The sequence below is a fragment of the Lissotriton helveticus genome, chromosome 3_1 (assembly GCF_964261635.1).
Source record: "Lissotriton helveticus chromosome 3_1, aLisHel1.1, whole genome shotgun sequence".
In the NCBI taxonomy this organism is placed as follows: domain Eukaryota; kingdom Metazoa; phylum Chordata; class Amphibia; order Caudata; family Salamandridae; genus Lissotriton; species Lissotriton helveticus.
Genome location: NC_136061.1, coordinates 132,840,063 through 132,864,392, shown reverse-complemented (window position 1 = coordinate 132,864,392; position 24,330 = coordinate 132,840,063). Strand labels below are relative to the sequence as shown.

At 43.6% G+C, this 24,330-nt stretch overlaps 1 protein-coding gene across 1 annotated transcript in view; it reads left to right on the top strand.

Moving 5' to 3' along the window:
- The first annotated feature begins 2,623 nt into the window (after positions 1–2,623).
- NIPSNAP2 (nipsnap homolog 2) overlaps positions 2,624–24,330 on the top strand; it is a 124,850-nt gene continuing 103,143 nt past the window's right edge. The window contains exon 1 of the mRNA XM_078679395.1: positions 2,624–2,807. Coding sequence (XP_078535521.1) covers positions 2,725–2,807 — 83 coding nt within the window. The 5' untranslated portion in view covers positions 2,624–2,724. The remainder of the gene's footprint in view (positions 2,808–24,330) is intronic.

The following is a 24,330-nucleotide window of genomic DNA, read 5'->3' as shown; positions in this document are numbered from 1 at the left end:
GATCACATGAGCTAAGAAGCACTTCACACCTCCGGCTGTTTGCAGCAACAACCCAGTGGCCTGTTCTATTGTCTCGTGATTGCTGAAGTTCATACATGTACAGACTTGGAAGTACTTCAGCAATCACAAGACAATAAAAATGGCCACAAGGTTGTTGATACAAACCAGACTTGAACTGCTTGGCTCATGCGTTCACACTATGGATTAAACTAATTTCATTAAATCTAAGATTATGAGGCTCTCACCTGATCTTGATGGACGGAGTCTTCCGGGGTCAGGTTCCTGTGCCAGCTATTCCACGGGTATGTGGTAGCATCTGCTACGAGCACACCCCTTTGAAGGGTGGTTGACTCTCTCGCATGGTAGCTGCTGGCCCTTCGTATTTCACCAGCGCTGTGTGTGTGTTCTGAAAACCTTTAGTTTTATTTCCTTTGCAGCATCAGATAGCAGCACTGGCTGAGGTGGGTTCAAGGGCAGGAAGCCCTCGGTCTTCAGAGTGACCGAGAGACCCACAGCCATGACGAGGAGCCTCCAAGCAGCTTTGTCCCGGGTGAGACACAGCAGGGCATGAGAGGCACAGGCCGCGGTGCGAGCAATGGGGTCTTCAATTGCTAAAACGAAAGTTACAAACAGAACTTCCGCCCGCTCGCACCACCTATGTCTTAATTTTCTGTCTCAGGCGGGAAATGTGTAATGTTTCAAAGGCTGCCGTGGTGCTGCAGCCCCAGTGGGAGCTCAGCTGAGCGAGCCTGGCTGGCCGGCGCGACCGGAACCGCCGCCTGGCAGATGATAAAATGTAAATTTTAGTTAAACAGCAGAGCAGTGCAGTAGCTGCACTGCACTGAGTGATAAATTACAAATTAATCACTCTGGTCGTCTTGGCTCCCCGGCGGTCTCTCTGTCAAAATGAACGTGGCACTGGGGGTTTTATTGCGGCGCTGCGCACCACAGACAGTCTGGTCAGCAGTGCACCAGGCGAGGACTCATGGACTCAGATTGAGTCCCCCGCCCTTCTGCCTCTGACTTCCAACTTCTTCCGGACTTAACAGAACTAATTATGATCTTACTTACTGAGCCCAGCAAGCAGCTGCTGGCAGCACGTCTCAGAGCAGAAGAGCCGGTGCTGAAATTCGCACAGAGGTGCACATCAGGCGCCGCCAGTGGTGCATGCTAGCGCACGCTGGCGAGTGGCATAAATGCGTGACAAGGCATTTCAGTGCGGTGATGCGGATCACCACACTGAAATGCGTGAGCGTCACACCTGTTGCGTATGTATGTATGTATGTAGTTGAGCTTATATAGCGCACAGCTACCCGCAGTGGGTTTCCCGGCGCTTGCTTAGGGAACCCGTCCTGGTATTCCCCTGTGAGATAGCAGGGTATCCACAAGGTGAAAGTCAGGCATCCCGCCGCGAGGGGCCGTTGTGGAGATTAAGCAAGCTATTGCCCAGAGTCGCAGAGTGTGAACCCGTGAGTCGAGGAGGCACCGGGGCGAGAATTATCGAGTCCGTGGAATTTTTAGCCCAAGAGGCCGTTGTGGAGATTAAGCAAGCTATTGCCCAGAGTCGCAGAGTGTGAACCCGTGAGTCGAGGAGGCACCGGGGCGAGAATTATCGAGTCCGTGGAATTTTTAGCCCAAGACCCGCCGAGGCGGGGAATTGAACCCTGGTCCAGGACCGATCTCAGCTTCCGGGTCTGCTGCCTCTAACCCCTGAGCCACACTTCTCCACATCCTGCGTGATACTTGGCAGGAATGACTAATCTGTCTCCTCACCACTTCCTGGACTCTGCTCACTGCAATCTGGGGCACAGGGACAAGGAGAGGAACAAACTACAGAGTTTGGACTGCAAATCCCACAATGCAACACGCTAATTGGAGGCAATCATGAGCAGGGAAAACCACAAGTTTAAAACACAACACAGGTGATCAAATATGCAATTACAGGCCCTACCGCAAAATATTGTAAGAGGCCCTATGTTTGTAGTATATTACCAGTAATAGTAGTAAGTTCCAGTTTGTTCTGTTGTATTAAATGTTCATGGGGATGTAGAGTGCCACCCGGCCTCTACGATACTTTGCATCCTAGTTTCAACCCAAGGGCATGGTCCTGCCTGTAATAGTGTGGGGCCCTAGGCCCACATGGTGGAAGAACTGCGACACTGACACCAGGGGTACAGTGGGTTAGTGAGCCTCGAGCACGTGCGCTCTGCTCCTTTTATTAACTGTGTCACGTGATGTCGTGACATCAGTGGTGGGTGGGTGTTCAGTGTAGGCATACATGGTTAACCCTTAACAGTGTCAGCTAGGACACTACACTGCCCAAGTATATAAATAAGGGTGAAAGGGGAGGGGGGTTGATCGATGGACTCCTGCATATAGTGTTGTCTGACAGAGATAGCGTCCCTGCGGCTTAGGCAGTGCTCGTGCAGCCTACACCACATAGGGTTTAGTAAGGTTTTGTTAACTTGACATTTTGAAGATATTAATTTTCTAGAACGGCTTTAAAAGTTCGAGGTTTTTAATTTTGCTTTCTGCCTCCTATTTGAGATAATGAATCCTGCACCATTATAAGATGGCCGCCAGATGGTCACGTCGTCCTCCAAGCCCTGTGTTCCTTCAAGCTTCTGAGGCTGTGCGCGCGATTCGGTGCCCTTCCGTCGTCACCTCCTGGCGGATGCCCCATGCGCCTCCTTCTGGATTCGGTGGCTGTCAAAGAGAAACAAAATGGCGAGCCACGTACTGAGGACAGTTGGAGCGGGGTTGATGCGCGCTGGCGGGCATGGGGGACCGGGTGTTCTTGCGCTGAGGTGAGAGCTGGATGCCTTAATGCAGGTGATGTGAGGACGATATCAGACGAGTGTCCATTGCTCAGCATCGGCTTAACTCGCCACGACCAACAAGAGCCCTTGTTTACAATATCAAACGCTCGTGAGGTTTGGGTGACGTTCTTCTGATCAAGGGTATTTCTGGTCCCTCAGAGGAGTCTCTGGGTTCTGCAAACAAAGTGTATGCCCTAACGTGTGCACGTCCAATAGCCTGGTCCCGTTGGCACGCAGGCAGACTCGCGTGGTCAGCAGAAAGCTTGTACTCTGTGTGGAGCTATGGCTCAGTTCTGTGCAAATGTAGTGTCCTTGTGCACTTGGTTGGTAGGTCGCCTGGGCTGCTTGTGACAACAGCTCCAACTACGACTGCAGCAGGCACGTGCATGACATTTCAAGGTCACCCAGGACTGCTAACACTAGGACGTGCACCGACCCCAAGACCTTTATTGCGGTTATTTATCCATTTTACGAATTTCTATAATTAATCGAATGTTTATTTGCCACTGTCCAGAAGCTCCTATGTTTGTAGAGGGAACTGGAGATACTGGTGGTACTCCCCACCTAAGTATACATATTCGTGCGAATGTATGTTTACCACATCGAACAATAAATAGTTTACAAACACATACTAGTCGATTTATAACCATTATCTTCTTTTGAACTAGTTCGTAAGTCACAACCCAAGAGTTATGTGCTTAAAGCCTGCTCATTCCTCCATGTCTCATTTAACCATTCATTTGACCTTTTTGTATTTATGTTGGCACAGGTGGTTGAAGGGCATTAATAAAAAGTATGGGACCAGTGATGCTGCGCACAAGGGGGTGGTGTAGGGAGCGGGATGAGTGGGCATGGCTAAAACAAAATATTCAGCAACTATTTTGGTCTTTCACCTTCTGGTAACTAAATATTAAATAACATACAGCTTAAATGAAAATTGATCTGTTAATCAGGGGGTAATGCATTATCGTACATTATGAAACCTCTGTTAGTTAATGCACCACACCAAATCCTGGATGGTGTAGTGGAGAATAGTGGCTTTTGTATGTTTAGTGCTACAAGGTAACTTAGAGAACATAATAAGATGATGGAGAGAGTGCTGTACCGTTTCAGACACTCGTCCCCAGTCACAGATCTGGGTTGAAGTCATCACCGTTCTTAAGCTCACTAAGCTGCCCCAGTGTGGAACCAGCCATATGCAAATCTGTCTTGACCCTGCTCTTTATGGGAACAGTCCAGCCACCAATTGCCAGGGCAGGTCCTCCCTGGACCGCAAACGAGCATCCTGGGGCCAGTTTTGAGGTATCCTCCCTCATTAGCCAGGCTAGTTTGAATATAGTGGCAAAGTGAGAATTGGACCCATGTCAGGGAATACCCTCCTACTGAGGGCGAACAGCGCAAATTTAATAGGATAATGGACGTAGTGTTGAAACTTTTCAGTCACTCACCCCCAGTCACAGATCTAGATTGAATCCATCATTGTTCTTCTGCTCACTATGCCACCCCAGTTAGACAAGGTACCAGTCTGTGACAGAAAGCACTGTGAACATGTAAGTCACTATTTGAAACGTGCATTACACCCAGTATAAGAGAGGCTGCTACAGAATGAGCAAAAATGTTTAAGATCGTGTTTCAAAACTATAGATTATTTTTCAGGCTGTATGTAGTGCAGTTATAACTGTATCTTTAAAAGCACACCTTTCACAGTTTAGCTGATAGCACCCTTACCATACAGCTCAAAAAGAATGGATGTGTATGATCAGGAAGCAATATTTCTTGGTAACTGTCTTTTAAAAGCCCCCACTCCTTCTTAGCTGGTAGCTCCCTTACAATACCTCTCAAAAAGAATGTGTGTCACGAAGAAGCTTCCAGTGATTCCATCAATTAAAGCCAATACCGGCTTCCAGGTGCCCTTTACATTTGCAGATTGACCAGTTGTGCACATTTACACTTATTTCAGGCAAGCAGACACCCTGGCAAGAAGGCTTGTTTAGCTGCTTGCGCCTCCCTCTGTTTCACAGCACAGGAGGCTCCCTGAATGACACTTCAGCTGAAGCATTTCAGCTGTCGGAATTAACCATCCTGCGATGTTTGACTTTTGACAAAGTAGGGAAACTGTTTTCCTAAAATTAAAAAAAAGTATGGAAGATCGTTTCCCTCAGATTGCCCCCCACCACTTCAGCAACTGGTTGACACCTTGTTTTTCAAATTCGGACATCTAGATTGTAATGGTGCTTATAGTAACTCTCTCAAATAGTTTGCAAGAATCCAGTGTTCACAAGTTGATAGATATGATCCGTTGATAAAACAATGTTTTTATAGCTTAGTACGGCAGTTTTGCCATTTTTAAGCACATAAAATAACAGCTATAAATACCCAGTATAATTGTAGTCCATATATATATGCTTTGGAATGGGGAAAGTATGTATCAACTGGAAGACTAATTCATTAAATCCAAACGTGCTTATTTGTGGTTTTTGCTCATAAAAAAATTTGGATGAATTTATTATATTGCAGGAAAGTGACAGAAGTAGGAAAATTATTCAAAGTATGTTAAAATTAAGCTAGAGTCACGGTTGATTTTCTTTGTCTTCGGTGGCTTCGAGCACACAAGTGAGATCTTAAAATGTTTGCCATAAACGTCTGAGCAAGCGTTGGCCAACTAACTGGCCAGTTGTGTTCTCTGAAATAAGTATGCTGGCAACCTTATTCCAGAGAATGAGCGTCGGAGCAACCACGTCTCCACCATCTAATTGAAAGCCAAGCTAAAACATGTTGCACATTCCTTTTTGCCTTTTACTTGTATTTGTAGCGTTATACTATATATAACTAGGATTCTGGGTAATGGCAAAATACAAACAGGACAGTCAGCCAGGTCTTGGCATTGATTTTTTTATTTTTTTATATTTAAGATATTTTATTATAATTTATTTTTTCCTACTGGAAATCTTCTTTTTTTTATTTTTTTAAATCATAATTATGCCTAGTGCAAACATATGGACTATGGTAGTTTCCTAATTTAATGGGATGTACAAATATGGGAAAACTGTCCTAGAAAAACATCCTCACAACAACTTAAGCAAGCATTGCTAAGCTAATAAGTCTTGCGTCTGGCACCTATTGACTGCTAATTGGTTTAGCAATATATTTCAAACATCAATACATTGCATGTATTGCGCAAGTAAGTACTTTCAATTTGTTAACATTTGTAAACAAACTCTATTTTGTACTGTAATTGGAAGTTACTTCAAAAAGTATTGGCAAAGCCAATAGGTCTCAGATCTAATAGGTTGAGCCATTGGGCTTTCCATTGCTTGTACGGGTACAGGTGATCTGCGCTGCATGTGTGTCCCAGTGAGTTCTAGCTATGGGAGAGTGTTCGTAATGGAGCACGATTGAGAGCTCTGGAGCCGAGACTTAAGACAGTGAGTCGATTACATGCTCATCCAATCCTTGGCTTCTCTCCAGTGCGCTCATGGTAATAGTCACATATGTACCATTTAGAATTACCAATTCTAATTATGTACAACAAAACCACTGCTAGTCATACATCAAACTTCTAATAGACATTTACAAACCTAATAAGTCTGGCTTGTTTTAGGTGTATGTCTGTTATGTAATATGTCTGGATGCAACGCCAAAAAACTCATGAAGAAGCACCTAAATGCTGGGCAGGGGGCATGCTGCGTAGAGCACGTGATTGTAGTCCACATGTTTTAAGCCTACCCTTTATTAATAAGGCCACACCCCTTTTAGACAGTCTCACGTAAAGCACTGTGTTCCACATTAGGCTTTTGCCTACTGCTAAAAGCTGTCTCGCAGGCAAGAGCTAACCAGCATTGGCATAGCCAATAGGTCTCGCATTTGAGATCTTATAAGTGTTTAGCCATGCAACAGTTGGTGTTGTTGCACCAAGGATATTCTGCTGCATGACTAAAAACTTTTAGGGTCCAAATGGCGAGACCTATTGGCTATGCCAATGCTTGTTTGTTTTTTGTTGCTGTTTTGTTTAAGTTGCCAGATCTACAATAGGTGGACATGCTTTTTGTTAACAGTTCTTAGCATCAAATTAACTTGTTTTCATTGCTCAGAATGTTGTTTCCATTCTGGTTGTAGGAAGCAGTCATTCCCGTGGATGTGGGGACTGCCTAGCTGTGCGCATGCGCCAAACTTTGCAAATGAGAAAAGGCCTGGTGCAGGCGCAATTTACAAGTGTGGAGTGAGTGAGCCCCAGGCAGCATGACTCACTCTCACAGGAGTTGATGCACTGCACCTGCATACTCGACGTGGTTTAAGGAAACTCGACCCTCTCCCTCCCAGGCATCGAACACACATTTACCAAGAAACTCTGAGAAGAGCCTGCCTGCTGCTCTGACGGCTGGTGGTGTGTGTGCCCGGTGGAAGCGTGCACTGATGGCTGGTGGTGTGTGTGCCCGGTGGAAGCGTGCACTGACGGCTGGTGGTTTGTGTGCCCGGTGGAAGCGTGCCCGGTGGAAGCGTGCACTGACGGCTGGTGGTGTGTGTGCCCGGTGGAAGCGTGCACTGACGGCTGGTGGTGTGTGTGCCCGGTGGAAGCGTGCACTGACGGCTGGTGGTGTGTGTGCCCGGGGGAAGTGTGCACTGACGGCTGGTGGTGTGTGTGCCCGGGGGAAGTGTGCACTGACGGCTGGTGGTGTGTGTGCCCGGTGGAAGCGTGCACTGACGGCTGGTGGTGGGTGTGCCTGGTGGAAGCGTGCAATGACGGCCGGTGGTGCATGTGCCTGGTGGAAGCGCGCACTGACGTTCGGTGTTGTGTGTGCCTGGTGGAAGCGCGCACTGACGTTCGGTGTTGTGTGCGCCTGGTGGAAGCGTGCACTGACGGCTGGGGGTGTGTGTGCCAGGTGGATGCGTGCACCTGGTGGAAGCGTGCACTGACGGCTTGTGGTGTGTATGCCTAGTGAAAGCGTGCACTGACGGCTGGTGGTGCGTGTGCCCGGTGAAAGCGTGCACCGACAGCTGGTGGTGTGTGTGCCTGGTAAAAGGGTGCACCAACGGCTGGTAGTGTGTGCCTAGTGAAAGCGTGCACTGACGACTGATTGTGTGTGTGCCTGGTGGAAGCAGGAGCATTCACAGTGATAGAAGACACAAATGAAACTGACCAAGGGAGGGGGGAGTGCGAGCAGAGGAGCACAATTCACAGCTAGAAGACACAAATGAAGCTGACCAGGAGGGAGGGGGAAAAGGGAGGGGGGTTGTGCAAGTAGAGGAGCCTGATTACAGCAATAAAAACACAGATGGCAGCTGTAAACGTGCAGGAGCTCATGAATGCAAGCTGTAGGCAAGCAAATACCTCTGGTGGCACTTTTAAAAGCTACTTACAAAATGTCTCGAAGACAAGACCTAACAAGCATTGGCATAGCCAATAGGTCTCGCCTTTGGGACCTTATAAGTGTTTAGTTATCCAGCACAATATCCTTGGTGCAACAACATCAACTGTTGCATGGCTAAACACTTATAAGGTCCGAAAGGCGAGACCTATTGGCTATACCAATGCCTGTTTGTTTTGCTATGGTGAGCAGCAGAGTTAGGGCTGGTGGCAAGGGCAACACGAACAATGAAGGGAGGGCACGTGTCAAGGGCAACATGGACAATGGATAGAGAGCAGTGGGGGGGGCAACATGGACACCAAAGGGACGGGGGTCTGGGGGGGGGAGCACAGACAATGGAGGTACGATGGGTGTGGGAGGGCAACATGGACAAAGAAGGGAAGGTTGGTTGCAGGGCAACATGACCGCAAGCAAAGGAGGGGCGACTGGAGGGGGGCAAATGGAGGGGGGAGAAGTAGATAAATGAAGAGAGTTATTTGAAAGTGGGTATGTGGTGATGTGCAGAGTAGGAAGTAAAACTAGTTGGGGCCATATCATATAAACTGGGCTACAGTAGGTTGAAGGGCTTGAGCAGTATTGTACCAACTTAGACTGTGGTAAATGGTTGATTGACACACAAATGTGCTGCTGCTTTTGATTGGAAACGTTGCATCTTTTGTTGGCATATCTCAAGTGAACAACTGAACACAGTACAGTACCATGGCGATACCATAACATACCAAAAACAGCATAGCACAATTAAAACGTAACAGACGCCAACAAAAACAGAATGCATCATAGCCAAAGGACAGCTCATCACATTGCAATATTCCAGCACAAAAAACAACAGAATACATCACACCTATAGCACAATGCCACACAAAAAATACTCACTTTGTCACATTACCACCTCCGCAAACTTGTTATCATAATATTGTAGTAAAGGATGGTGTGCACCAAGCACTTAACGTACAACAAGGACATCACATAGCATTAGTTAAAAGTGTTTGTGAACAGGTGTTCCCTCTCTGTGTGTTCTGCGGTGATGGCAACCAGTGGCAGTGAGGGAGCCATCTTCCGGCGGAGTGTGGGTATTGTATATTCTGTTCTAATGTGTGTAGAGCAAATTAAAATAACAATAAAGTAATGTCTTTGGCACACTTAAATACTCAAGTTTGCATGTAATACAACCTCGGTTAATGGGGCATCCGTTGGGAGTGGCTAGCGGTTAACCAAATATAATAGTCAGTCAAATGCTGATTTGTCAGTTAAGATAGATATTTGATCACGTGATTGTCCTTTAGCAAATGTGCCTCATTAGCACTTTGCAAAGCCAGGAAGGTTGCACTTACTAGAAGATTCGAGAATGTAAAGTACCATAGAACACAGGTAATGCTGTGAATGAAATAATTTCTAATGAGATCTAAATAACATTTCTTATTTTCTCTTGTCAGTGGTTCATATAATATTATTAGAATAGGTAGCTGCCTTTTCTCTCACAGTGTATGTTAGCCTTTCTCTCTGATTACATTCGTTTCATGGAGGGAGGGTATGTTATACCTTTCCCCGTGCCCGTGTAGGCATTTGTGCACTGACGTGGAAACAAGTCGGGGAAAGAGACTTTTGCTGCCTCTGAAGCAATGTTCTTTGAAGTTGTATTTAAAGATTAACTTTAGTAATGTTGTGTTTTGGGGGCTTCTAGGTAATTGCTTTTACGGCGGTAGAGGAGAGTTGCCGTTTCATGAATGCCAAACAGCCTTTTTTTACCCCCTTGAGCCTGAGTCAGCTCTTTGTAAATTTACATGACAGGGAATAAAAAAGAAACACCTGTGATGGCCGCCCTCTGCTTTGCCCACTCTGCCAGATAAGTACCGGCCGTTAATAAGGGTGGGGAAAAAAGAACACTGCGAGTGTGGGTGTGTGAGACCATAGAACAAAGAGAAAAGGGAGGTGAGCAATGTGTGAGACAGTGGAAGCGAAGGAAAGAAATGTGAGCCATGTGTGAGAAAGTGGGAGAGAAGGGAAGGGAGATGAACCATGTGTGAGCGGAAGAGAGAAAAGCCCAAAGTTACCAAAAATAAACTTACCAACCACGCTGCCAAACGTTTCAAAAGCCGCAGAACTCAACTTAACAGCCCTTCGCAGGATACTCCGATATAATGCAAATTTAAAAGTCCAACGCTGTCCCAACAAGTACAAACAACAGCAGCCACCGCAGCGAACACGGAAGACTACGAAAGTAAAAGCAGCTCAGTACTGGGTTGTAACTGAGGGCGGGGGCTGCCTGCGCATGCGCGTCATTCCAAAGTTTCGTTTTTAGGAGCGAGCCCCGGAGCGAAAACGAAGTGGCAGCTGAAGTCCCGGGTCCCAGGAGGGGGCCCGGGTGAAGACCAGCAGATACCAGTGCGGGAGAGAGAGACACGGAACCCGGAGAAAGAGACCGGTGAGTGGGGAGATGTGTGTGCGTGTGTCTGTGTACATGTGTCTGTGTACATGTGTCTGTGTGTAGAGCACGGTGAGTTGGTGAGGGGGGGTCGGGAGTGTGTCTACATGTGTGCGCGTGCGTGAGAGTGATCCATGGTGACTGAAGAGCCTGCCGGAATCGGAGCGCGTGTTGACGCGCGCGACCTGATCCCGGCAGGCTGCTTCATGCGTGCGCGTGCCAGTCTCTTGTCCTCTCCCTTTCAGTCCTTGAAAGGCAGAATGATCACAATAAGTCTCGCAGCGACGGATCGCTTTGCGATCCGGTTCGCAGGTGCGAGACCTAAAAACTGCGTTGATGTTTACTTGTGGAGTCCTTGGAGTCAAATCTAACACTTGTGGAGCAGAAAGAAAGAGAATCCTGTTTGTGATGCTCGCTCTGCAGCGTTTATGGTAGGGCAGAGCACAGCTGGTGTTGTGTCAGAGGGGGGAGTTGAAAGAAAGCAGAGGACCTGACCTCTCCACTGCGATATACCAGGCCATGATGTTGGTACTAGCTGCAACTGCATTTCTTTAGAAGGGGTTGATGCAAATATTGTGCGTGTGATTTGCTCCCTACCAAAGTAGATCCAAATATCCTCTGCTTCTCTGCTTCTCTGAGAGTCAAACGCAAAGGGAGAAACCGGCAAGAGGCAGCAAGGTGTAGCGTGTGGGTTGAAAGCAATATAAAGGGCGGGGGCAAAATCCCAGACAACAGTGGTTGGGCAAGAGGAGGGCGGGAGGAGCAACACAGGGCAGAGCTAAAGCAATAAGGAGGGCAAAAGTGGGAGAAGCAATACAGATGACACTGTGATGGAAGCACAGTAATGGGGATAGAGAGCAATGTTATGATACTTTTTCAAGATCTTCTGGAATACGGCCCGGGAAATTGCCTTTCTAGACCTACCTTTTCCATGTGCCAGTATGAGACAGAAAGCCAGTTAGACTGCAACTGTCCCTCAACCCACTGAGCTGTATTTGAATGATATGCATTTGAGGTAACAATCATTCTTGTGTAATATCCGATTTTATTAGTGAAACCAAAACTCTTTCATGATAGAAAAGCACACTCAAGGAAACGGATGATATAGTTCAAAATTGAATTTTAAAATGATAATACTGCCCTCGTACACACAATATGAGTTGTAGCTATTATAGTAGCTGCAAAGTTGAAGAGCATTGTAAACAACATAAACAATTCAACATATTGGCTGTTTTGCTTTATATCAACTCGACCATTATGTCCTTGGCTTACTAAGCTACACTCTGCACCAAAAGAAAAGCCTAATTAGAGTTTCAAGGGTGGTTCACGCTCTCATACCTGCTTTGAACAATGAAGTTCCTGTTCAGTACAATAGGTTAGCCTGTTTTTGACGTCTCTGGTGTAAGGAAGACTGATAATCCCCCTCCAAGTGAAGGCCATTGCCCCTCCTATTAGCCTTCAGTAAAAGAAGATGAATCGATTCTGCAAGGCCCGCCTTGTCTCGGTCTTCTGGCACAAAGATCCTCTCTTACACTTCTCACTCTGTTCAAAGCTTATGTAACATTATTTGGCCAGTGTTGAGTCTGTTAGGATAAACAGTTAAGGAAAAGTGGTCTGATGCACTTTCATTGTGTAAAAACTATTATAATAATAATTGAGAAATACAATTATCATTTTTCATGAAACCTTGTTCATAACTCAACAATAATTATTTTAGAACTTAGACTGCAGCTCAGATCAAATGCTGTGAATATATTCGAGCAGACTGGATTATCGTGTTGCAAAGAAAAGTGGCATTAAACAAACCTTCATTCAATATTTGTCACTGGTTTGTAAATAATCAGCTATATAACTCAAAAAGGGGGGATACCTACAAAGGAAAAAATAGAATATTTGTACCTGTGGAGTGAAGTGGCGTAGGAAAAGTAAATCAATGAGAGATCAGTGGGGAGTGCACAGGGTAGAAACACACGGGCAAGAGAGCGAATGCAACACGGAGAGATGAGGGTTAGAGAAGCACACTAGGCAGACAGTTGGAAAGCACAAGAACTCTCATGGAGTGCTCAAACAAAAAGAAAACCAAAAGGCATCTGAAAAATGAGCAGTGGAAGGATACAAGACCTTGCTCCAGGGGACGGACAAAAAGAGAAAATGAAGCCCACATAAGCTAAACGAAAGAAGCAAGCAAATGAGTGTTAATGAATGCAACTAATGATAAACAATGGGTGGACTCTTTTAAGATCACTGAATGTCTGATATATTTTTTTTACAACAGAAGCATATGCGCTGGCTAATGGGCAAGACTTAAAAAGCAGCAATACTAGCCCCCTCCTCCATGCTCAGACAGACTAAGATTACAAAGCTATTCGATGTGGCCCAAAATCTTAGTGAAAGACTTTCTCGCTGTAACTTCTAAGACTTAAAAGAATCACAATGCCAACTAAAAAGTAACTCTAGCAACTTCGAGATGGGAGTGGGATTGGTGATAAAAAGCATGGCATGTGGCACAGTGACCTACTGAGAATGGTTAAGGGGATTGCCCGAATAACCCTATGTAAACCTAGGCATCTATATGCTCATGAGAAAATGGGATCCCTATAGGGATTAATCATGCTCTCAATCTCAACTCTACAATAGAGATGTAGTTCACTGTTGGAGAACAAAGATTATTTCATATGATCATGCAACTTGAACTTGATTTGCTTTAATATTGAATTGCCGCACCGTAACTATATATTCAAATACTAGACCTTATTCAAACTATAGAAAACACATACATAAGTTCATAATAGACATTTGTCACAGTCCTCATTTAAGTGTTTTAATTCTTTTGTGTTTTATTTAGCTACAGTGTCCTGAAATCAATTTTTGTTTTACAAAGAGTCCACTATTATGGTAGTTCCCAAAAGATCCAAATCGTGCCCCACTCAACACGTTATCGGCCTATGTTTGGCCTCAGAGTTCTCTGTAAACTCCACAACCGTTCAATGTTTTATCACATTTAGGAACTCCCCTTGTTTAAGCTCTTCAGCATAGCACAGTGACCTAAGCACCAGTGGTAGGGGTTGGGATTGAAGGGAGGAAAAAGACAACGCAGGTAGCTGGTAAGGAAACTATAATAAATGAAGACCCAAAATCTTAGTTATCGTATAATATAACTTATGTTTATAAGTGAAATGTGCAAGCCTGAATGTGAATGCCAGTATCAATATAGTTTTGACAAGGGCTATTGAAAAAGATTGAAAAAAGCGATATTTGTATCAGAGTTCAAGGTACGCATAGACATTGGTCATGCAGACGAGCCAATGTGAAGGAATGGTCAAAACAGGATAAAAAATAAATAAGTTGGGTTAGGGTAATTTAGTTTAAGTCCTAAGCCACCCCACCTGTGCTGCATCAAAAGAAATAAAATAATTTATAACCTATCTGTCAGGCGTAGAATAAAAAGGTAAATATTTATTAGTAGACGTTAAGCAGGATACATATTTGAAGTTGTTATAAAATTTGAAATGAATGTCTTAGGAAAGTGATTCTCTTACTTTATTTGCAGTTTTAACGTGTAAAAATGTAGACTGGCTAACATAAGTAGGAAGGTATGGCACAAAAGCTTTAAAATGTATTAGAGTAACCCTAATATGCAGTGTATCATATAGGTTATATTTGAAGTGTATAGATATTCAGCGAAATGTCGAAAATCACAAAGGTATTCAGTTAAGACCAGAAGTCATCATTAAGCCAAAAGTACCATTTAAAATGCTGTACTTGTTAAGAAGGTCCATAAGATAGATTGTGAAAGCCCTCAGCACATTCTCTGACACTTGTAGATATATCAATAAATGCAACATTGTATCTATGCTTTTGTTTTACAAGGCAAAGGTCATATAAGAACCAGGGAAGTCTGGTAAGATGGTCACAGCTTAAACTGTACACCACATCACCTCAGAATGAAAGCGTGCATAGAATACACGAAAGCCAAAATTGTAATTGAGAACAGAAAACTTGCAGTGAAAAAAATGCATGACACTATTTTTGACAAGTGCCATTGAAAAACATGGTATGCTACATAACATTTATGCTTTTGTTTTACATGTTCAATAAACAAAGTGAATTTGAGTTATTTAGAAGGAAATTTTCATTTTGGCGAGGGAGGTCAAAGGCTGGATTAGAAACCACGCAGTTTGATTATAAGACTGTAAAGTAGTACGTCATATTGACTCCATATGTAATCAAGAACCCCCAATATTAATAAAAGAAAAAAGCACAGAGAATAGTCACAAAGGAATTTCACGCGGCACCACGTAAAATTCCAGCTAAACAGAAGAGTACACATTAAGTTTAAAGCTACATCAAAACAGACTGATAAAAAGCAATGTATTAAACTGAGCCCCCCTCCAAGTGTTTGCACACACATAATAAAAAGCAGCACGAAAACAAAAAAGCCACAATTGTAAGTAAGAACGGAAAATACAAATGCACAGTTATAGGTTAAAAAGGGGAAAACAAGTCTTCCAAGGCCATGAATAACAAAATCAAATCAAAATCATGTGTTTAACTACTGCCAAGGACAGTTGTTGGAAAATGCCTCTATTTTTCATGATCACCTCTATTTTGACATGATGTTTTTTTTTTTAAACTTTGTGACTGGAACTATGCAACTAGACACCAGTGTCTGTGCTTTGACCTCTAAAACATGTCATAATTGGCTGCAGGCTTAATTGCCTTTTTCCACAACCTATAAGTTCCTAATATATGGTACAAAGTGTAGTCATCTAAGTCCAATGTCACTAATGGACAGCAGCTCACATTGTGCCACCACTGGAGTGACAGTGCAAAACATGACCTCGGCTTACCATGGTAATTTGTCAGTGCAGTTTACAATAGCAATTTCAACCAGTCAAAACAAACCCTTTTGACAGGCCCAACCTCTCCTTTAAAATATGAATAAATCACCCCTAAGTAGTCCTTACTGCTCCTTAAGGCCGATTGTATGGTATTTAAAAGCAGGATAGGTAAGAGTTTAATTTTAAACATTTCCTTACAGTGAAAACCCTTTAAAAACTATTTCCATTATAGCAGGGTTAGTTGTCCCATAGGAAATAATTGGGGAGGTAATATTAAAATTAAATAATGTTATATTTGCTAAGGAAACGGCTGCAAAGTCCTTGTTTTGGCTTTTAAAAATAAATATTACAAGCCCATTTCATTGCAAAGGTGGATTATTAATACATATTTTACCATCAGTACTTTAAAAAAGTCACCTTTTATCCACCCAAAACCTCTGGCAGCACATTTGCTTGAGCTTAGAACTGTCAGCCAGTAGCTGAATAGCACATGCGTGACGTGTGAACTTGCTCCCAGAGATGAGACATAGACCTTGGGTGTGGAGACGTGTTCTGTCCCTCTGACGGAACGACCATCTGGAGTAGATGGCCAGGAACTTCAGAAAGGCTAGGTGACAACTGGGCAGGGTCCTCTTTTGACCACCTAGTCAGCCAGGCACCAGCACCAATCCCAGTGGTATAGGAGCTGCCACCAGAACTGGTTTGACGTGACCATATAAGAGGGGTTGGTAATTTTCCTGGCAACACCTCTTTGGTGGGCAGAGAAGCTCTGCACAGAAGGCATAAAGGTTCTGCCATGATGGATTTAGGTGTAGATGGTCACTGTGGGATTGTTTGCAGTAGGGTCAGGTGTACAGGAACTGCTGTAAAAGTAGTTGGGGGAACATTTTTCCCATTGGTTAGGGAGGGGTCAGGTTTCAACCCCACTCTAATGGCAAATATAAATGCGTCACCCCGTGCATCTGCTTCAGATCGCCACTGAACCTGTGGAAGACAGAAAAAAGACTGCACCTGCTGTTGAGACCTGTGAGGAGAACCCCGAGGGCTGACCCTGCCCCCACTTTGACCCAGGTCAAAGTAGTCGACTTCAGTGGTCAGTTGGCTGTCCTTTTAAGCTACAGGGACACAACAAGCTGCTACAAGCCCCTTTTCCTGCAAAGGTGCAGCTGACTAGTTTCAACTGGTCCTGCCCTAAACCCTGCTGGTGGCTTTTGATGGAGCGAGTTTTAACCCCCGAGTGTTAGTCCTTAGGTTTCTTGGACTCCTGGCTGTGTTAAAGTGTACTCCTCATAACATCCTGGAAAAACGTGAGACGTAGAAACTTTATACAAACCTTAAACCTGTAGAACCATCGGGAGACTGGGACCAACCTGCCCAGCTGGTCCAAAAAGGTTGCATCGTCTCTGGCCCTGACTTTGCTGTAGCTGGACACTGGAATCTATTGACTCGATCCTTCTAAGGTTCCAGACTATAGTTTCATTGGTGCTGCCATTGAAGCTGAACTGACTGGCACCAGAGACTTCTGTGGCGCAAAACCCTTAACTTCTCCGGCTGGAGCTCTTTCCCGCCTACAGCAACGGTTTGGCTGAAGCTCCATCCTGATGCTGGAATCCATCGACATCGAGACCCTTCTCTCAACACCAGCTGACTGTCTGCTTCAGTAAAGGTTGCAGACATCGGGAGGCAACTTTTTCTAACCAGACAAATCTGGTCTCTGTATCCGAACTGTGCTCCATTGCGGTCAGTCTTAATTTGCGCCTAGATGCTGTTCAAGCACACCAAGATAATCGCCGTTGAGGCTTAATGGTTTTTGGCGCTATTTTATTTTACAGCTTTAAAAATGTATACCTCTGGTTCCCTTATTTGATTTTTGTCTTTTTGTTGTAATTTTTTTCATTAAATTATTATTTTTTTTATAAATTTGGGAAGGTTTTTTTCTTGCGTTTTGAACTGTTTTGGTATATCTAAAACCTTTACACATTTTCTTAAGTTTCTGCTCTGTGCCATAGACACCAAGAGATGAGCTCAGGTTTGAATTACTGAAACCTTTACTGTACATTACAGGAACAATTACATTATTACTTGGTAGACTACCATCAACCCCACCTAATAATCCACTTTCTCACAGTAATAAAAGAAAGGATTGTCCCAGCAGATCTGGCATTGAATCTCTATATTTTGGGTGGATGTGCACTAGCAAAATGCTGTAACTCAGAGTGAGGAAAACCCAGTCATGATAGTGGACTCCCCCTTTGACCAATGCTGTGAGCTGTGGGTGGCGGAAGAAAAATATAAATTACAATTTAGAGTTTTTTTTTTTTTATATATAGCGCGAACTTGAACCGAACCGAATCAGTTATCAGAGCGCTTTACATAGCACCAGTTACGTTACATGAGGACACTTTCATTTTTTAGGCACGGGGAGATTAAGTGATTTGCCCAGAATCACAGGGGTTTTTTGGCGTTGTTACCGAGACTCGAACCGAGTTCCCCAGGTCCGAGGAGCGCCTTAGCCGTTAGGCCAACCCCTCTCCCCTTTAGGAGATCTCTATGAATGTACATTGGGTAGAAATGTTGTTGAAAAAACAATAGTGAGACCTTAAAGCAACGGGTTTCTTCAGAACAAATTTCCGTACGTTTTTGTGCAAAATATTTTTTACCTTTTGGTGTTTTATTCAAATTAGCACTGTAAGGTTTATTATAAGGTTATTCTGGCTTGTTCGTAGACTGACTTGCAATAATATGATCACGTTTTCCAAGCACTACAGATGTATATGTTTCTGATTACATTAGATAGCCATTCACAATTAAAGGAACAACACTACAGTTAAAAATAATTCTCCCATGTTTCACAGATTTTACCCAAGGCATAACATAAAGACATAAGTTGGCCTAATAAAGGAATTGCACCATCACCATTGCAGTCTCACATTTGTAGAATATTTGGCGCGGCTATCAGTGTCCAAAAGGGATAAGTTGCAAACAATCCAATAAAAGATGAACTACTGCACCTGAACTCTTAAGTAATGTGTGCTTATGCTTTTTTTGTTCTAAACCCAAAATATTCTCAATGGATAGTTATTGAATTTTTACTCGAGTGTCAAAAGGTCTGCCTATACTCTTCTTTTTTTTTTTTTTTTTTTTTTTTGGGGGGGGGGGGTATATTTTTATTTTGTTGTATATAAAAATCCAGATATAGGGTCTGTGTCAAGATAATATACATGTCTGACTGTTGAAGTATGCAAAGTAGGTCCATAACGTATTGTCAAATTTCAACAAAGAACTTTAAAATACCACAATGTATCTAGACAAGTCTTATCTCGGTCTCAGATTACCCATCACACAGTATTTACACCATATCCAACTATATTCCCCAGTTCTTACCAAAGTTCTTTGGACACCCCTTGCGATGTAAACCATAAGTTACTTTGTGGAGTATCTGTCCACGCTTTATTTCCATTTCCTCATTGTCTGCAGGGGTTCTGCTCTTCATCACCTCGCTACGTCTCTTGCCAAACAGTAAACACAAATCAAATAGTGTATGTGGTGATTTGGTACCCCCATTTCATCCTTGATCCCCAGCAGGGCTGCCTGAGGTGTTAAGTCTGTTTTTTGTCCCATGGTTTACGTAAGATATTATTGAGTCCTTATACAATATGATTTTATTTTTGATACAATTCCAGATCATGTGTATTAATGTGCCCCTCTCTTTGACGTCTTGGGAATATCCCTAGTTTAATTTTGGATAACTTCTCTGGTGTAGTAGATTCTGTGCAGATAGTGGAATTGGATGAGCCAGAGGCAAGAGTAGATGGCTACCAAATGTGGGGTCATCTAAGCTTCTTTGGGGCCATCTTCCCCCCACATTTGGGGCCATCTTCTCCCACATTTTGTCATCGAGTGTACCCAGATCTGTTTCCCAATCTGAAAATTGTGACTTGTGCAAGTGGAACTCTCTACTTTGATCCGTGAATGATGTAATGGAGGCTCCTACACATATTTTGTTCAGTTTGGAAATACTGATGTAATCCCAGATTTTGTATTCAAGAGCAATCTTTGCTGTCGGGAGCCAGTCGCATTTCTATAAGGTGGTTTCTGATGTAATGTATTTAAACCATGCAATATGTGATAGTGCTTTGCACCATGTCGTAAGTAGTACTATGGTAACCTGTGGGAGGTTTGTAGGAGGTTTTGCCCTGGTATAAAAGGTATGTTTAGTTGGTGTTTTAAATTCTGTTAGTTTCAGTCTGTAGGCCAGATGCTTTCTATCCCCGAACATCCTGTTCTTAATGGTTATGGGCTTAGCTGTCCAGTCAAAGAGTTGGGATATCTGCCATAACGACCCCTCTGTCATATCGTGAGCGTATCCTTTTGACTAGGCTCTCCTTGGTTATTTACCTAACAATAGATATTTCCGCGGTGTGGCTTTCAATTTGTCAAAAAGGGATTGTTGAATGGTGTATGTTAAATTGTATAGGACGTACAGGAATTTGGTAAGGGTTATCATTTTGAAGAGTGCTATCCTACCTGTTATGGATAGGTGAAAGGCAGCCCAACTACTGAAATTGTCATGAAGCTGTGTCAGAGGTGGGGGGGGGGGGCTGATTAAGGTTCCATGATTCATGGGAACAAAGCTATGTGGATTCCTAGGTTTTTAAACCTTCCTGTGTGTACCTGGAGGGGAATCTGCCATGACTTATTGTCTTCAGACTGGCCAAGGGGTACCACTAAACATTTGTTCCCATTAACTGTGAGACCGCCTGCATCTGCAAAAAGGTGCAAAATGTGATTATGTGGGTACCAGTTGTTTAAGGGTCTTGCAGAAACAGAAGCACGTCATTTGCATGTAAAGATATATGGTCCTCCAGTTGATCCACACATCAAAAGCCTTCTACAAGCGCATCTTTCCTAATTCACTCAGCCAGAGGTTCAATTGCCAGCGCAAACAATGCGCAGCCCTGTCTCGTTCGAAAGGGCCCCGCTAACCCATACCTGTGTGCCCAGGGCTACGAGTATAAGGTATTAAGATTATAAATCGAGGGCGTAGTTCATCTTTTGGAGATCTGATCAGTGATTGGAATTATTTTAAAGAATTCTACTGGGAAACCAATCAGAACTGGTGTTTTCCCTGAGTGTAGCCAGCCCCTTGATCGTCTCACCTATTCTGTCAAGTGTTATGGAGTTATCGAAATCTTATTGACTGCAGGGATCTAACTGGGAGGTCTGATAAGTGGGTTTTCCATTACTTCTGCAAAAGTGGTTCGGTGGGCATAAAGGGACTATAATAAGCAGCAAAGATATCTAAAGAATCTTTAGCACCAGTAAGCACATTATCTTTCTCAACCTTTACGTGTGTCATCACATTTGATTGGGACTCATTTGTAGCCAACCAGTAATGCAGTTTTTCCAGTTTTGTCCCCAGATTCGTATATTCTGGCTTGCAAACCATCTATATGTGCTGAGCCTTTTCTATGGACAGATATCTAAGTTGAGCTCTGAAGAGTTCAAGCTGCCTAAGGTGTAGCGCTGGGTTAGGTACTGTAACCTGATCGAGCTCTAGGAACTTTGTCTCTAGGGTGACTGTCTTAGCTTCTTCATCCCATTCATGTAACCTAATGAAGGCTATAGCCCAATCCCATGTCACGGTTTTCAAGGCTTCCCACACGGTATATTGCGAGGGAAAAGAGTCCTGGTTTATTTGAAAATATTCCTCAATGTTGCATCGTAGGGTTGCCACTAGGTCTCCTTTCGTAAGCCACCGGGGACCAAACCGCCAATTCCCCTTGTGTCTGGATCTTTTACCATGTAATGTCAACAATACTGTGGACTGATCTCATATGCCCCTCGGTAAAAGTGCCATTTTAGCTGTATCTAAGGATGGCATAAATATGTATTCCAGTCGGGAGAATGAATCGTGTAATGGAGTAAAATGTGAATGTACTCTTTTCTCTCTGCCAAACCCGGCAGCTTTCACTGAGGCCCATGTAGCCCACCAAATCCTGTAGTTTGGGGGATTTTTTCATTCTTGCCCCCAGCTGTCTAACATCCAGCCCCTGTCTCTAATCCCCTGTGCCCTCTCCAACCCGTCATCTACAACTGCATTGAAATCCCAGCCAGTTACAAATTTGTTTGGGGGTAGGTTCAACAATGGCAGTCAAGGTCTGCAGTGTGGCTTTCAGTATGGGGGAGAAGGGATAGAATGCCCAACAAAGACCATTGTTGTCCATGTAACCTTCCAATCACCAGCGCATACTTGCTTAAGGTGGGCCTGGAAACCATCTGTAACATTTGGGAAATATTTGTGTATTAATTCTGCCATCTTCTTGATCCAGTGGCAAAGCCTGCATGGTAGACCCTTTCATAGCCGTGGCTGCTGAAGAATTTACAGTTGGTGCCCATTAAGTGGGTCTCCTGGAGGAAAAGGAGATCTAGATTGTGATGCATAACAGTTCCCCTTTTTATCTTGCTGTTGAGCCAATTGGCATTTCACAACATAAATGTGTGGTTAATGGGATTTAGTATGAGATCTTTTCTAGTTACTGGGCATCATTATTGAGTTATCAGACAGTTGTCTTGCCTGCCTTGTATCATGAAACCATTCAACAATAACAAAAAAAGACGGACTAATAAACCATGTTAATCTCTAGCTACCTCTGGTTGAATCACAGTTTAAATTGGAGCAGAATCATATTTTTCCAGAACCCATCCTTTCTATTTGTCTGTATTGTCAGATTCATTCTGAAAGTCATAGGGGGGACAAACCATTCACCGCTGATATTATCTTGTCATTTGTTTCTCAGGGACAAGTCTCTCTACGGACTGGAGCTGTTAACCACATATAACACACATGCCTGAATTCATGTTCTAGAGTGATATTCACCACCCTGTTCCTAAATTACTTCCTATTGCAATTAGAGAAACATATCGCCTCCTTCAATCTCCTTGATGTTTTTCAATCCGGCTTTAGAAAGGGATGCAGTACAGAAACTGCTATGCTAAATATCACTGACGACATTCATTGCTCCTTAGACAAAGGGGAATCCTCAATACTAATCCTCCGCGACCTCTCAGCTGCATTTGATACCGTCCACCACCCCACCCTTCTCAACACTCTCAAAGACCGGTTCGGATTAGATGGCAATGTATTCAAATGTTCTCCTCATTCCTTCAAAACAGATCAAGCAAATCAAGCTCAGCCACTTTCTCTCTAAACCTCAACCTGTCTCACTCGGCGTTCCTCAAGGATCTATCCTCTCCCCAACCCTATTCAATCTGTTCATGGAACCACTCACCTTCATCCTCAAACAAGCTAATATCAATTACCACCTCTATGCCACCTGTCCACCTTCTGTTTTTAAAATGGTTCCAGAAACGATCTCAACTGTTCTTGCAGATATCTTCAATGCCATGATCACATCAAGTACTTACCCTACCATATGGAAAAAGACAGTAATCAAGCCACTATTCAAACAAGCATTGGAAATGCAATAGGTCTCGCAGCATTAGAGTTAGTGCTTTTAGAATTGTTTATGGGTTTTTTTTGTAAATCTTTAGCATTTTTGTTTCCTGTAGGCAATGCTAAAGAATTACAAAGAAAAAAAGCCATAAACAAATGTAAAAGCTCTAACTCAAATGCTCCGAGACCTATTGCACTGTTCCACTAAAGACCACCACTTCAGTAAACACCGCTGATCAGTTCAGGGATTGAAAGTGTTAAGTAATGGCTGGACAATACAATACAATACAATACAATATTGCCAAATAAGCAAGTAGTGCCATTTAAATACAGTCAAAGTGAAACGAAAACATAATTACCAATTTGTTCTATAACAGTAACACCTAACATTTAAGGCACAGAGAATGTGGCAGCAAGTCGTTTAAAACAATCAAGTTTAAATGTTCATGCCTTCCAACGTTTGATAAGACTATAAGAGTCATTTGGAGGAAAACAATCAGGCTTTACTATCCTCATTACCTTGCAACAGAAGAAAGGGAAGACATTTTGAGTAGTGAATAGTTGAACTAACATCCTTTTTGCCTCAAAAAGTAAGGTGTGTTGGCAGGCATCCATATAATCAAACTAGGAAGGATGAATCTATGACGTTTGCCGCTCCGTGATCGAACGTGTGGCCTACAAATATTTTGCTTCCCAACTTAGTGTTGACTCATCCCACTTCCTGTCGTCAAGACACCACGCCTTACCACTAATGAGATTTAATTTAGCAACAAATGTGTTCTTGGGGTTGTAGACACGAGTGCGTGCCTCTGCTAAACCAATAGGATACGAAACCTGTGAACAATAATTTGTTATAGTAATTGCCAGGAATGGAAACACAGTGTCCTATAATTACGACACTATGGGGCGAGGAGTAACCACTCTAGAAAATAATCCCCCAGTCTATACCGATGCATATTTTTTTCCGCAGATGAGGTTGAGACACTGCCTAGAACACATTTGGAACATGGCGTACTAACTAACTTCAAATCCCAGCTTCGGCTCAATATCCTGCGAATCTGGGGACATATCACTAAAGCACTTGTTACGAGGTTCTCACTACCACCGAGATGCAGTAATCAATCGAGCCACTGTAATGATGGCAGCAGCCTACCTGTACCGAAAGAGACCGTAACGTGGCTCTGCCTTAAAGAGCTGTAATGCGCCAGGGTCAGGCTCGCACCACGAAAACGATAGAAAATAACTATTCTCCGATTAGAAGCCTCACTGCCTTACGTTGTGACGCTTTTTGAAGATATTCCTATTAATAATGAATCAAAGGAGGCATTTATTAGAATATACAAAAAGAGAAGAAAATCGAGCCACTGTAATGATGGCAGCAGCCTACCTGTACCGAAAGAGACCGTAACGTGGCTCTGCCTTAAAG